We start from the raw sequence: 16,038 nt of genomic DNA, 5'->3' as shown, positions 1-16,038 counted from the left end.
CTTTCAAGTAAATCCATACCCCTTAACAGCAGTGTCCAGTAAAGCAGGAAGTCAATAGGCGGTGTAAAAGTGTGGGCCACTGACGCAAATCATGTAACCAGAACTTCCGAAAGGGAGGAACATGCCCAAAAAGGAGGCGTGTCTGCCCAAAAAATTGGAAGGCTAGCCTGGCATGAATGCACGTTAGGCTGTCTGCCAATCATGCATGCTGGCCAATAGTATCCTGAGCTTGGCATAAATGCGTCTGATGCGCTTGCTCCATGCTTTCTAAGGACTGTCCCCTAGCACTCACATGTCCACTTGTCTCCTTACCTTCTTACTAGCAGGCAGAAGCTCCTAGTATACAGTCTGAGACAGAGAAACGGTGGATGTAGTGAGTGTAGAAGTACAAGTGTTGTTTCCATATATCCCTCTTAAGTTTCCATACTTAAGCAAGAGTATGTGAAGAATAGTTAGAGTTGCCACCTCTCTTGGAAAAAAATACAGGTCTTTAATTCATTATGTATGCGTGACATCACATGATGTAAATCACAAGGAGTGACATAAGATAAAATTCTGTAAAATCACCAAAAAACTACTTGCATTCTGCCGTATGGATGGATTGCTACCAGTGTCTCCCTATGTCTCCTAGTGCCCCCTTGTCACTAGGGGACATTGGGAGACATGGGGACACTGGGAGATTTGGGGACACTAGGAAAATATATCAGTGTCTTAGTACCCCATGTCTTCCAGTATCCCCATGTCACCCAGTGTCCACTAGTGTCTGTGTCCCCATGTCTCCCAGTGTCCCCATGTCACTAGGGGACACTGAGAGACATTGGTATCTTGTGGACACAGGCAATTGGGGACACTGGGACACATGGGGACACAGACACTGAGATACATGGGGACACAGACACATGGGCACACAGACACTAGGGACACTGGGAGACATGGGACACTCAGTGTCCCCAGGTGACTCAGTGTCCGCATATGTGTCTTATAAGCTCAGCCAGCAAATTATATCCAAATATTGTCAGATCTGATATTGCTAAAGTAAAGTGTAACCTCTGTAATATCAATATGCCGAATGAGAGGCCAGAGGAATGGGAGTCCCTGCTTCCCCAACAACCAGTCTCCAGGAGCTCCAAGGGATGTGGAGGTAAGAAGCAGGTCAGTGTGTGTGTGACTGTCTGCCTTATGTGTGTATAACTGTCTGCCTGTGTGTGTGTGTGTGTGTGTGTGGCTGTCTGCCTGAGTGTGTGGCTGCCTGTGTGTGGCTGTTTGCCTCTGTGTGTGTGACTGTCTGTCTCTGTGTGTGTGCATCTGCTAGTGAGTAAGCTTCTTTGTGTGTGTGCATCTGCTAGTGAGGGAGCTTCTGTGTGTGTGCGCCTGCTAGTGAGTTTGTGTGTGTGTGTGCCTGCTAGTGAGTGAGCTTGTATGTGTGTCAGTGAGCTTGTCTGTAGGGATCATGTGTGTGTTAGTGAGCTTGTCTGTATGGAGCATGGGTGTGCAGTGAGCTTGTCTGTAGTAAGCATGTGTGTGATCGTGAGCTTGTCTGTAGTGACCATATGTGTGTCACTGAGCTTGTCTGTAGTGAATCTGTGTGTTAGTGAGCTCTTCTGTAGGGAACATGTGTGTGTCAATGGGCTTGTCTGTAGGGAGAGTGTGTGCGCATCAGTGAGTAGTGAGTGTGTGTGTGTGACAGTGAGTTTTTCTGTAGTAAGCCTGTGTGTGTATCAGTTTGTCTGTACTAAATTTGTGTGTGTATAAGTAACCTTGTCTGTGTGTGTCATTGTCAATTCGCCTATTTGTGTGCATCAGTAAGATTGTCTGTGTCTGCATGTGAGTATGCTTTACTGTATAATTTAATTACCCTGAAAGGACTAATTGAATTAGAAAAATAAATATACCAATAATATATATATATATGTGTGTATATATATATATATATATATATATATATATATAATACACAAGATCAAGCGCACTCACCTATCCACTAAACAGCAACTTCAATGTTGAAAGATTTTATTTGTTATTTTTTTTTAAAAGCACCTAATCTAGGCAAAAATAATGGGAGTTTAGTTACATTATATGATCATACATTGCATAAGCCTGCCACATATATATACATAGCACAATGACTTATGGGGCTGGCATAGATTTTTTTTCCAGGGCTGCTTCGTATCCCCAGTCCGGCCCTGCCCTCTAGCATGTAAGCTCATTGAGCAGGGACCTCAAGCCCTCTGTTCCTGTATGTCAAACTTGTCTGGTTACAATTACACGTTTGTTAGTCCACCCATTGTAAAGCGCTACGGAATTTGTTGGCGCTATATAAATATAATAATAATCAGATGTTTCCCTCGGCTTATCAGCGCTGACTGAAGCCTTGTACATGGAATGAAAGTGATGGGGCACAGTGATCAGGCAACAGATTGATGGCTGTGGGGTTAACCATTTATTAAAGGTTCAGGTAAGCTGTTACCGGTGACCACCTAACACCATAACAACTTAATTCCTCTTAACAAGTTATGATGCCAGAAGTGGTCCTTTAAGGAAGAAGGTACCCAGGGACTCCAGTCCTCAAAACAACTTCACTGAGATGAAGTTGTTTTAAGTGAACAGATGTCCTTCAAGTTTGTAAACTGTGCTAAATAGCTCATATTCAATAAATATTAAAAAGGACAGACCGCAGAATCCTTTCGAGACACTTTCAGAAACACTCTTTAGAAAACACGATTTATGTCATTACACTGATTACATGCTATCTTTATAAAATATGATCAGTGGTTGGTTACTCTGTAACAGCACCTATTAAATACCAGCTAAAAGTAAATTAAATTTCATTACCTGCACCACATGTCACAGGTAACTAGATCCCCCCCGTTAATGTCAGGCTATCAAACAAAAACCTGAACAGCTGGTATAACCTGTGTGCAGGTAAAGCCTCCTGAAACAGGGCTGCTAATATATGACGTCACAACAGCCCCCCCCCTCCTCTAGTCAATACTACACAATGAGGGTGAATAATGCTGATTTAGGAATGTAAGTCTCTCCCGGCTGGGGTGTTTCTGCATTGACCATCCACTGCCGCCTCCTCCTCCTCCTCTTCCTCCTCAATCAGTGACTGGCCCGGCTTATCCCTGGACCTGCCTGGTATCTGCCACGTCTCAGTGATGACGTCAGCGAAAACCAGCGACAATCCGCCAGGGGGAGCCAGAGCTACCTCCAGGAACCAGGACAAGGAGCGGGGCGTGGCCGGGCTTCCAGGAGAGGGGGGGAGTGGAATGGAGGGAGGGGCAGGGCCTGACGCGACGCTGCAGCGCATGCGTAGCCAGCCCGCGGCACCCTGTGACTTGTAGTTTCCCCACCACCCTCCTTAACACGTTCCTCAACGCTCTGCGCGGGCGCCGGCGGACTACATCCCCCGACGTGCCCCGCGCGGCCGGCCTCCAGACGGCAGTGCTAAGCTGTTCCTGAGTTGGAGGATTCAGTTATTTCCTGGTTTCGGCCGGCAGCCATTTTGGGGTTACAGAGAGCTGGTCCAGCGCTGACTGTGTTGTTTTCTTTTGGGGGGGATTAATCCCGGGTGTCTGGGGGATTTCGCTACTCACCCGCTGTGTTTTCCAGTGACTCCTTAGCGGCTGTTTCCCCGGGTGATTTGGAAGCCGTTTACCCCCACCCCCCGCTCTCTGTGACCCGTTTTTGCTCGCTAGGCGTCGGGTGTCCCCGTGTTTTTTTGTTGTGTGTGTTTCTGCAGAAGCCGGCCGTGAGCTCAGTGACATGTCCAGCATGAACCCCGAGTAGTAAGTATCTGCCAGGCCCCCGCTTGGCCCCCATGGCCAGGCCTCTGAGGGTGAGAAGGTGACATATTGGGGGGAGGACTGGGGCCCCCTCTGCTAATTAACTGCTAAATTAGGCCTCGATGTAGGATCCACCTGATGGCTTTACACACCCAGGTTTTACACCTATTATCATGGCTTTAGGGAGATTCACATGTAATGCTGTCCAGAATGTCAAAAAAGGGGTGACCTTTAAAATAATATATATTAATGTTTTAATAACTATATAATAATTTTTTATTCTTACTTTTTTTTTTTTTTTTACGAAATATATCCAGTATTGTTATTTATTCTGCTAACTGACCCCTGTTTAAATTTAAACCTTTATACTGAAGGGTAGGGTGTCATAGTCTACTTTGGCATTTGAGATTTGATTACTAATTATTAGAAAGCACCTATACATTCTCTACCACAGTGCATTAGATCCTTTTTTTTTTTTTTTTTTTTTTTTTTAAATGTCAGAATAATTACAAAAGCTTTGTCCTCCTTTTTTTATTTGTCACACATGGAAGGGATGATGTGTACCATGTGATGGCTAACCTTTGGCACTCCAGCTGTTAAGCCCTGCATTTCCTTTAATACTTAAACAGGCAAACTGCTGTGGAAATGACTGGCTGAACATCAGTGGAAAAGCTGGCCACATCACCTATGGGTGATTATTAGTGGCATTTATTTAGGGCTAACTTATTCTGCAGCACTTGGGGAGTCCTTAGTGGTTGCTTTTCTTCAATGATGTAGGCCAGGGGTCCTCAAACTCAGGCCCCCCAGATGTTGCTGAACTACAACTCCCATGATTCTCTGGCTATCTATGTAGGTCAAAGAATCATGGGACTTGTAGTTCAGCAACATCTAGGGGGGCCAGAGTTTGAGGACCCCTGATGTAGGCCTTAAGGTGAGATTAGTGATGTATCGCCGCATGATAGTTGGGAATAGTTCAATTAAGGGTGGATAGGGGTATTTTGTGGCCCACTAAAGTCATCAGTTGTCAATTATAGAAACTTTAAAAATTTTAGTACCTAGTAGATATTAAGACAAGTGTTTGTGGGATTTGAACTAGGCCAATAAAATTATGGAGATAATATTGAATTTATGCATTTGTTTGTAAATAATTTTAAATTATTGTAACCTTGTTAGTATATATGTGTATATGACACGTATTCACAAACAAATTAACATTAGACATTATATTTTTAGTTCACTCGTGCTTCAGGGGTAATGACAAAAAGAGCAGTGATGCCTAACTTTGAAGCAACCAAAGTTTCTCACATTTGCCATTTTTCTCAGTCAGACCTTAGGTTGGCTGAGCGTCATAGGAAATGTTTTACACTGGTATGGACTGGTTATCGAATTCCTAAAGTGACTGGAAAGCTATTTATTTTGTAGTCTTATGCTAACCTCACAGTGCATAACTACACCATTTAAGTTTGGTAAGATTTATCCACGTCAACTGGTAGACGTTTTGGAAATGGAGTTATTACTACTAGTGATCTTTAAAATATTACCCTTGGCTGCCCAGAGATTCCAGTCAGCAAAACAATATCTGGATTGGGAAATTTAGGATTTTAGTTGTGATTATTAGTAGATAAGATCTTGCATGTGTCATCTAGGGAGGATTTCTATGCCTGAGTTGTCACTGTGGACTATGCACCATCCAACACCAATGTAACTATTGATTACAGACCGAATAGAATACTAATGAGCCAATGTGTTGAGTTGTGTGGAAATAGAAATGGATTTTCATGTTTCTTAAATCATACAGTGCAAAGAATAGACACCCTTTCAATACTAGGTGCAGGAGTAAGACCTTTCATTACAAAGTATCACAATATTTTTCTTAAATCTAAAATACTCAGCCACTCCAATTTTGTGAGTATCTTGTTTTTATTCAACTAGTAAAGATTGACCCTGCAACATTTTGACACTTGTGTTTCTTTGTCAAGTGTGAGAAATACACTTGAGTTTTAACATTTTCCCAGGTCCATTTGTAATGGCTGAAAATAAAAACTCTCACATTTTATTGAGTTGCAGGGCCATCATATTTCTTCTTTCTTCAGTCTCTCAAATTAGGCCTGAATTCCCATAAAATAATATTAATTTAGGCAAGAGTTGATTCAGCACTGAGATCTTCATCTTTATCACATTTTGTATATGTGATGGCAAAATAGATTCATTATAGGTTGGTGCTGCTTAATATCTTGGAAAAGAACCTTGAGGATCTGTGAATGAATTCTTAGCCGGCCTTCATTTTAGCAGCAAGTCATGTGTATGTCACATGGTTCTTGCAAAACAGATATTACTGCAGATTTTGCAATCTCCTGGCAAGTGCTCCTGTTAACACTTCCTGTAACAAAGTACTTCAGTGTTAGGCCCCACAAAGGGTACATGTCCCATATTTATTTCAATGTTTTAAGAAATCTTGATTTGTATGACCACTTAAATGTACTATTTGTTTTCAATTAAAAAAACAAACCAGTAAATCAGCTGTTTTAATTACCAGAGATCAGGGGTTAGATCAGTTCACTGTTCTCACATAGCCTGTTTTTCTAGGGTCAGGAGATTGATGCTCCTCTCTTTGATTGGCTTAACAGTCATTTCTACAATCTGTTGTGTTCACGTTGGGGAGCTATCACTAAGTAGTGGTGTTGGCTTAATGAATTTAGGCCAAAATAAGTCTCAAATGAAGATCAGTTGTAAATTTTGTTGATTCTGTATTTTTCCCAGCTTGGCTATGTTTGCCTTTATTCTGCACATTGGTAATGAAGTACACACTTGCTGTTCTTGGTTGTTGCAAGGCAACCTTAATACCTATATCTTGTATAAAGCATCCTGAGAAAAATTATGATTTTTGCTATTTTATATAAAAAAAAAAAAGAAAAATACTCCAAGCTTACCTTTATCCCAGCACAAAGACAGATGGCCCAGTCCTGATGATTTTGGCCAATCAGATGATTCCCATAGAGAAGCATAGAATACTTCTATGCTTGGAAGTATTGGACACCGTTTCTGGCATGCTTAGAAGTATTGGACACCGTTTCTGGCATTCAGCATACATTACATGTTGAAAATATGTATAAAATATATTCGGTAATGGATTCTATTTGTGTTGGAAGCTCGTAGTTACTGTCTGTTTGATAACCATTATTAGATGTAGGAATAGCAAAATGTACTTAGGACTCCTTTTATTTGCAATCCTGCCGCAAATGCATCTTTCGTTATCTAAGGCTAAGTGATTTTGGTGTGCAGTGTCCCTTTAATAGAACCCCAACACTTGTACCTATCATATCATCAAATTACACATAACTGGTTTGAAAGCACAGTAAATATTTAGTACAATGTTATACTTTTTTATTTTTTTTAAAGGGACACTGTAGTCACCAGAACTACAGCTTATTGAATTTGTTCTGGTGAGTAGAATCATTACCTTCAGGCTTATTGCTGTAAACACGGTCTTTTCAGAGAAAATGCAGTGTTTACATTATAGCCTAGTGATAACTCCACTGGCCACTCCTCAGATGGCTGTTAGAGATCCTTCCTGGGTCATGGCTGCCTAAAATGCATCCAAACATTCAGTATCTCCTCCCACTGCATGCAGACACTGAACTTTCCTCATAGAGATTCATTGATTCAATTCATCTCTGAGGAGATGCTGATTGGCCAGGGCTGTGTTTGAATCATGCTGGCTCTGCCCCTGATCTGCCTCTGTCAGTCTCAGCCAATCCTATGGGAAAGCATTGTGATTGGATCAGGCTACCACTTCTGATGATTTCAGCAGACTGCTTGTTTTTCTGAGTCTAACAGCATGCAGAGTTACAGCTTCAGGCTTGAATACAGTAAGATTTTTACTATATTTATGGAGGCATGAGGGGCCCAGGGGGGCTAGATGGTGGTTTTAACACTAAAGGGTCAGGAATACATGTTTGTGTTCCTGACCCTATAGTGATCCTTTAAACTTTTGTATTCAAACTTAATGTAATGCCAAACAAAATGAGATTTACAGATGTTATGTGCTGAAAAATACTAAAAATGAGCAATCGCTATGAAAACCAGTGGAATTAGCTGGTACATTCTATTAATCACTCCTTTCCTCTTACATCTTTTAATAAAATCCCCCCCAAATAGACAGACATCTAATGAGGTACAGCATATGCATGGTTTTTGAAGCACTAAATTATTGAATTGAGTGGTGTTTCAGTATTCTTGGGAAAACTGGTTACCATAGTACTTAGATCTTTTGTATAGATCAGCAGTATCTCAACCTGGTAGTATCTTGTGCACCTGTTTGCTGGCATATTTCTTAGAAATTATTTAAATTGTGGCTTTGTTCTTTTTTTACAAAGTAATTTGAGTGCTCACCATGGCTAAATTCACTGATGTGTGTTATGCACGTGGAACATCCTTCGTGTGAAAAAGTATGCTTTAGTTAGAACAGGTACCAGCCCATTCCTTTACAGGCATTTCTCCAGGATGCAGTCATTCAGTATTGTAGCACTGGGAACATCCTTCAACAGGAAGTTTAACTGGTGCGACTCAGCAGTCATGCTGTGCTTTTTACCAGGGCTTGGCCTAAGCTAGCTTTGTTTGCATCTGTTCGTTTAATAAAATAAATTAAAACTATATATATTTGTCTGTGTATCTATATATTACACAGGCATCCACCTGTTCTCTTATTAAATATTTTACACTTTTACATGAGCCACCGATCATTTGCAAAGGGACATAGTCTCTTTCCAACCTTCACAAACATCTAAGCCCAACCCAAGCAAATTCACTTTGCTTATCAGAAAATTGGCACTTTATCTATCATGAATGCCGTGGGCAGGAATCGCATTTTAATTATCTGTGATCTATTTATTTTGGAAAGTTTTTCATGTAAACCTGGCCTGTTGCTCTCTGATATGTATTACATTGGATATCCATTGCGTTTGGTTTTCATCTCTCGCTAATATTTAATGCCAAAAAAAGGCAATTGAATACAAGGCATAAGGTAGAAATGGGAAAGTGTTGTTTAAAACATATTAAATACCTCCAAAACTATTAGATTTTGAACACAATGCAAAGGATAAGTTTGTCATTGTCAGTGTTGAAAGGTTAGCTTTAAACTTTTAAACCTCACTAGGTGCATAGATGATTACCAGTTTCAGACTTTACATACCCTCTTAACTACAGCAGTTTGCACTGCGGTTTTTTGTGTGTGTTTGTTTTCTGGGTGACTAATGGTTAAACTGTAGCTGCTAGCCTACTAACAAGCTCATTGTTAAAGCAGTGGCAGAAGGTGCATAGTGGTAAGTGATCTTGCTTTTGAATAATTTCAAAAAGAAATGCAATGGGGCAGGTTGGCCTGTTGCCTAGCAGTTCTCACTGCTTCACGTTGTTACGGCTTTCAATATAGGACTAAAAAAAATGCAGTGTCTCATGTTATTAAAAGGAGTGGCGGCTTGGTTACTTTTTTTTTTCCTTCTTGGATTTAATAATGAAGATAGTGACATGCCCTGCGTAATCCTAGTTAAATTGTGTTGTTTACTAATATTCAGTGACTTTACCAGCAATATCCAATGGCAACGATTAGCTCTTTCCAGCCACTACTGTCCCTATTCCTGAAGTAACATGTAAAATTTCCTGTAAAAAGTTATTCAGTGAACATGTACTAATTCAGCCACGTGAGGGTATAGAGCGGACTAATTGTGTGTTGTTTTTTTTTTTTTTTTTATATAATGTGTGTGTATAATATATAAATGTGAGAGAACCTTCAGTATATATTTATCGAAAAAAAAATCTGCATTAAACCTTTTAAAGGGACACTATAGTTCATCTCCTTAAATTGGTCTAGTTGTAGTGTCCTTGTCCCCCTTAGTCATGCAATGTAAAACCTTTCAGTATGAAGACTGCCTCTAGTAGCTGTCTATCAGACAACCACTAGCGGTGCTTCCTGGTTTGACTCCGTAAAACGGCGCTGGACATAAGGACATCCAGCGTCGGAGAAAACCATAGGAAAGCTTGAGCCTGCGTTAGTTCTGCACCATCGGCTGACATTGGAGGAGGCGGAGCTCAACTCAACGCTGATTAACATTGGCGCTGGAATCGGATAAGTGTGTATAAAGGGATATTTAATCATTTACATTGCCTGTGGGGGGAACACATTGGTGTTGGGTATACATCGCTGTATTTCTAACACTAAAGTGTTCCTTTAAGTTTTTTTTATTTTTTTATGGTTTTCTCCGCATATCCCACCATAAACCAATATCAAAAACCACAAATTGACTGTGATATGTGCATGTTTCACAGTTCTTTTCTGTAACACTTGTAGGCAAGCTCCATGGATGATTTGAGTACTGTAAAATTTGGATGATTGGTTAATAATTTGGCCAAATCAGTAGAGTATTGCATATGTGAATTGGTGGTGGCAATAAAATAAAATCTGTACATTATAATTAAAACAACCTTGCAGATGTGCTCTAATTGAAGAGGCTTTGCAGGTGTGTAGTAGATCTGATAAACCTTCCGACTCAGTCGTACTTTGAACACTATAGATTTAAACTGGGCCAGCACCATTTGTCTGCTTTTGCTCTTTTGTACATGAAGCAAATTGACACATTTATTTGTTAAGCACAATCATGAGTTGGACATCAAGCAACATTAAAATAACTGTTAATTCTCTAATTACAGTTTCTCTTCCCTTCATCCCAGCAAATGTTGTGGAAGCACTTACTGCAGTAAGTAGTACTGCAGAGTGCATGCTTATTTGCACTTGAGTCAGCTAGTTATGTCTCCCAAATTTTTTACAGCTGGCTCCTGAATTATTGAAATAATTGTATTGATTACGTAAACCCTAGGGACCCCTTCATCATCTGTAAAAGTTATGTTGTTAAATAACAATCCTCCTTGCATCTGCAAAGGTACATGTAATACAGGGCTCGACAAATCCTAGGTAGCCATGGCGACTAGAAATTTTGTTCTGGCGCCTGGGATTTAAAGCCCTTTAACTGTAGGCAGGATGAGGGAACAATGAAGCCAGCCAGTCACCCTAAGGAGCATGGAGGAAGATCACTGCTCCCTCGCACACAGGAATAGCAGTTCCGCTGGACCCCAGGGATAGTCCACTCGGCTCTCCCAAAGGTAGGGAGGCTGGATGGATTAAAATTAAAATGGAAAATGTCAATTTGTGTGTGTATGTATCTCTGTCAGTGTGTGTTTAGGTACCTGCACCCTTCTGATCACAAGAGTTGGTTTTACTCACCTTCTTTCCCATGTAGTGCCAGTTTTCCGTGCCATGTTCTGCCTTCCTGGCTGAGATAATCAATCCTTAAAATCTCAGCTAAATCAATGCTTTCCCATAGGAAAGTATTGGGAAGATATTGCGCATGTTCTCTATGGGTAACATTCAGCACGTCCATGCAGAGCGTGGAGACGCTGAACAAAGGTGCTGCATTCTGTGCAGCACTGACACAGGACTCTAGTGGCCGTCTGAGTGACTGTCACTAGAGGTTTTACTAGGCAGCAATGTAAACACTGCCTTTTCTCTGAAAAGGCAGCATTTACATTGAAAAGGCTACAGGGACAGGCTATAGGCACCAGAACAACTACATTAAGCTGTATGACACTATAGTGTCCTTATAAGAATTGTATATTTCTCGTAAATTAATCTTCGCTAGTTTAAAAAAAACAAAAACAAAAAAAAAAAAAAAAACTGGCTCCTAGATTCCAAACAAATTTGTCAAGCCCTGATGTAATCTATACATGCATGTTCTTCTTACTCTTTAGTATTATGTAGAACGTTTGATACTATCCTTGGAGACTGACCCAGAAACAGGAAATACAATCTGTTATATTTTAGTCTGAGTTGTCTTTTGTGTAGGCTGTAAAAAAGGCAAATACTGACTGTTGAGGTATATTCAGAGGTGGGCCTCTCTAGTGATGCAATTCTGATAATGCTGGAGCATCTCGGCATTTGTCATGTAGTTAGATTTTGTCAGGCCGAATTTTCTAAATTGTGCTAGAAAATGTCTGTTTCAACTCATGATACAGATATGTGTTGCAGAAGGGAAAAAACAAACTCTATGTATAATTAAGGTAGCTTTTCATGCCATTTTTAGAGTTTGACTGGGCTCTTAATTAGTAGTTAAATAACTGCCTTTGTTTTACTTTTAAATTGTTGCTTGTTTGTTGAAATAGTGTGGGTGATTCCTAGATATATATATATATATATATATATATATATATATATAATATCTTGATAGCATCGATAGAGCTGTGCCGTTTGAGTATTTATATTAATGCTGTGCACGTGTCAAGGTTTTTTAATCAGACTCCTATGGTGACTTAGAGTGTGTGTGTTTTTTTTTTTTTATATACCGCAAACCTTTCAAGTTCTTGTTGATACAGATATATCTATATTCTATGCATGTGCAGAGAGTTGAATAAATTGGGTGTAGTTTTGCTCTGGTTCTGAAAGCTAAACAACTTGCAAATATCTTAAAGGAACAGCCCAAGCTCCATAACTACTATAGCCCACTATAGTAGTCATGGTACCTGCACATTTTAGGAATGGTTTGACAACTTATGTGGGGTTAGATAGTCATCAACTCCTCTAGATCCCCAAACTCCTGTAATAATCTTTAGCTGGCTTGCATGAGCCGTCTTGACTGAGAGTATTGGCAGAATGCTCTGTCTAAGCACTGCATACTAAGGCAAGATCACTGCAGGGGAGGCGGCAGCCAGGACCCAGCAAACCCCAGGTAAGTTGTCATTTTAATGTTTTGACTACTTACCTTGGCATAGCATCTGGGCACAATAAAAGTAGTGGGCTGTGGGGGTGATGCTTGTTTTAGTATCCCCATAAAAAACAAAATGAAGCTGTTGTACCACCTAATATTAGACCGGACAGTTTTTGCATTAATAAAGCCCTTTATTGTCCAGTCTGTTGCTTCGTATACAGTTTAACTACTGAGTTAATTAATATAGCTGTATGTCTTTTACTTGTGGCTAGCAGTCTTGTCTATCTACAGAGTGCTTGAAACCTGCCATTTTCACTGAAAGTTTTGAATCCTATTCACTTGTGTGAAAGGCAGATTTGTGTCTGCTCTGTACACTTACATGGCTATTGAAGCGCATTTGTCACTGTCTTAGGGTCTTTGCATAATTTGCAAAGAACCCACATGGTGACATCAACTCTGTGGGGAGGCAGGCCAAGGTGATATTTACTTACCTTGACTATGTCCCCTGCATGCACCGCCACCTTCTTCCTGTTGCTGTTCTTTAGATCCTGGTGCTTCAGCCTCCATAGCAAAGAGCTAATTTCACTACAGCCGTCAGGGAAATGACCAGGCTTGATGCAGCAGCTCCGACTAGTGTCAAGCTTTGTCAGGCGGAGAAATAATACTGAAACAAAGTAGTCCCTACTGTCTTAGTATATCTTTTGGTTGGAATTTCAATGAAATTCCAACACAGTCAGTCCGAGAATTTCATAAAGATTTTATCTTTTCTGAAGTACTCATTTTGAAGGATGGCTGTGACAGTGCTGCTTTAAATTAAAGGACCACTATAGTGCCAAGTAAAAAAACATGTTTTCTTGGCACTATAGTGTTAATAGGTCCCTCCCACCAGGCTCTAGGGGAAGGAAGGGGTTAATCACTTACCTTTCTCCAGCGCCGGACTCCCTCGGCGCTGGGGACTCTCCTCCCTCTTCCGCCGAATGCGCATGCGCGGCAAGAGCCACGCGCGCATTCAGTCAATCCATAGGAAATCATTCTCAATGCTTTCGTATGGACGCTGGTGTCCTCTCACTGCGAAAATCACAGTGAGAAGCGCCTCTAGCGGCTGTCAATGAGACAGCCACTAGAGGCTGCATTAACCCTAATGCTCTGAAACTGCTATGTTTACAGCAGGCAGGGTTAACCCTAGACCCTCATTGAGCTGAAGTGGTCTGGGTGCCTATAGTGGACCTTTAACCTTCTAACTACTGCAGTGATTGCTGTTCATCATAGTGGTTATGGTTAAAAGGAATGAAAAGCCTAACCAATCTGCAGTTGCTCAGCTATAATAGAGTAGGGAACGTCTGCTTTAGCCTATCCGGCTTGGGCTTAGATAGCTTTACTGTCATATCCTTATGCGGCACTTTTGAAGGAATGCTGGAGAACGAGTATGTGCCCTTAAGCTTTGAATCTTCAGTTTAGGAATATAGTCATGGTTGTTTGTTACTCTGTTTAATCACGTAGTGCTAGCTATACCTATTCTAGCATTTCTAATGTGTGTCATAAAACTGCTATTTTGACTAAGCTGAAAAGAGTATTGTCATTAACCGGTCACTTTAGAGTTAGCTTATCAGCCATTTAACACCTCATGCAGATGATTATTCTATATATTGGGGGGAGGGGGGGGGGGGGTTGCTTGTCTTTTCTCCCTTGCGCTGGTCACTGTGCTGCCGTCCCACCTTCATGGGTAAAATCATCAGAAATGATGATCTGCTCCAAACCCATGATTTCCCATAGGAAAACATTGGAAGGCTATTGTGCATATATGGAAAAACTCCTTGCTGTGCTAATCAGATCTTCTCTCTGAAATGATCTGGGTGCCTATGGTGTCTCTCTAAAGGGTTATTATCCCTTGTGTGCACTACGTGGAATAGTTTCTTCTTTTTTATTTATTTTTTCTCTACCTAGAAAAAAATCTATCTGGATTGGATTTACACCACAAAATACATGGATGAAATTATTTTCCAGTTTGCTAAATATGTCCTGTAGTTGCATTGGACGGAAGCACAGCACAGCTAAAAAAGAGTGTTTCTGATACTTATAACTGACAAATCTAAGCTGTTGGAGGTATTGAACATCCTAGGTATTTTATTGACTTAATTATGATATTGTATTGTAATAATCTTAAAATTACTTTAAAAGAAGAAACTTGCCCTTTAAAAATTGACCATTCTTATTGCAGCAAATATAAATGTATAGCAACACAGTGATTCTTGGATCATGTATCTACAGCTTTTATATTGCTGCAGGTTTTGCGTTTCCTTCAGATGTGTCAAACTCCGTAACTATTAGTTTATTGTTTTTGCATTTATTTTATTTAGCAGTATTCAGAAAGGCAGGAGCTCGCAAAGACTAAGCTATACATACAAACCATCAAAAGACACAATGTGCTATAACAGTAATACATGGCATTAAAGCTGCTCTGTCATTCAATAATTCATGTGTCCACCAGCTTATATATCCCTCTTGCAAGCCCCTTTGATCGCCCTCCACAACCTTTAGTGGTCCCGACACCGCTGCTTCTTAAATTTTATTCCAGTGTGCTGGTCTTGCTGGGTCTCCTTCCTCGGTGTCACCATATCGGAGTTTCCAATGTGGCAGCCAAGGGCATGCATGTGATACCAGTACATAGTATCAGAACAGACAGTCAATGATTCAATGCGCCTGGAAGGAGGTGAGTAACAAATTGACAGTGGATGACAGAACTTGACACAGGATGTATAGCTAAACTAAATTTCCACCCTTTGTCAAGCTGCAGGTTATAAATAAGAAAAAAATAGTCCTTACTTTACCTTATGTTGAACTTAAAACATTATTAAAAAAAAATAAAAAAAATTGAACATTAAAAAAGTGACATCTGCTTTAGGATGCAGCCATATCAAGGCAGTTTACTGCTACACATCAGGATTTGCTTTCAGTCTGTGACCTGAAGAAATAGTAGACATCATTTAATTGAAATGAAATGGCAATCCTTTTGTTTTATTGTAACACAAGTTACACATTTAATTATTGGGCCCCTTTTCGCTTTGCTATTAGGGGTCTCAGATTTATTAGATGGCAGAAGTTTCAAATCCCCTCTAAATGATGTTAAGACAACTAGCAGCCCCACCAGTGCCTAAGTACACATTTCCTAGGAAATTTAAAGAACATGTAGATTGTGATATAATCTACATTAAAATCCTTTTTTAATATGCTCTCCATCTAAACTGTTTGGGTTTATTTAATCATATTGTGGAAAACCTCCTTTAAGTTTCTCTTGCACAACTGTATATATCTCCAACACATTACAAATTCTTAAAATATTTGAAATTTTATTGATGACCAGCCAGCTGGAGGAAGCACTTTTCTTTTCGGCTTGTCCTTAAAGGAGCAGTGTATGTTAAGAATATGTATATGAAGATGTAATCTCTCAGCATCTTTGTCCCATCTTGCTTCACATATTATTGTTTGAATTGAATGCTATTCTC

At 40.3% G+C, this 16,038-nt stretch overlaps 1 protein-coding gene across 1 annotated transcript in view; it reads left to right on the top strand.

The window, feature by feature from the left end:
- The first annotated feature begins 3,452 nt into the window (after window positions 1–3,452).
- RAB1A (RAB1A, member RAS oncogene family) overlaps window positions 3,453–16,038 on the top strand; it is a 38,813-nt gene continuing 26,227 nt past the window's right edge. The window contains exon 1 of the mRNA XM_063443780.1: window positions 3,453–3,788. Coding sequence (XP_063299850.1) covers window positions 3,766–3,788 — 23 coding nt within the window. The 5' untranslated portion in view covers window positions 3,453–3,765. The remainder of the gene's footprint in view (window positions 3,789–16,038) is intronic.

This window comes from Pelobates fuscus, chromosome 2 (genome assembly GCF_036172605.1).
Source record: "Pelobates fuscus isolate aPelFus1 chromosome 2, aPelFus1.pri, whole genome shotgun sequence".
Classification (NCBI taxonomy): Eukaryota; Metazoa; Chordata; class Amphibia; order Anura; family Pelobatidae; genus Pelobates; species Pelobates fuscus.
The sequence above is the reverse complement of the archived record's forward strand: the minus strand, read 5'-3'. Positions and strand labels throughout refer to the sequence as shown.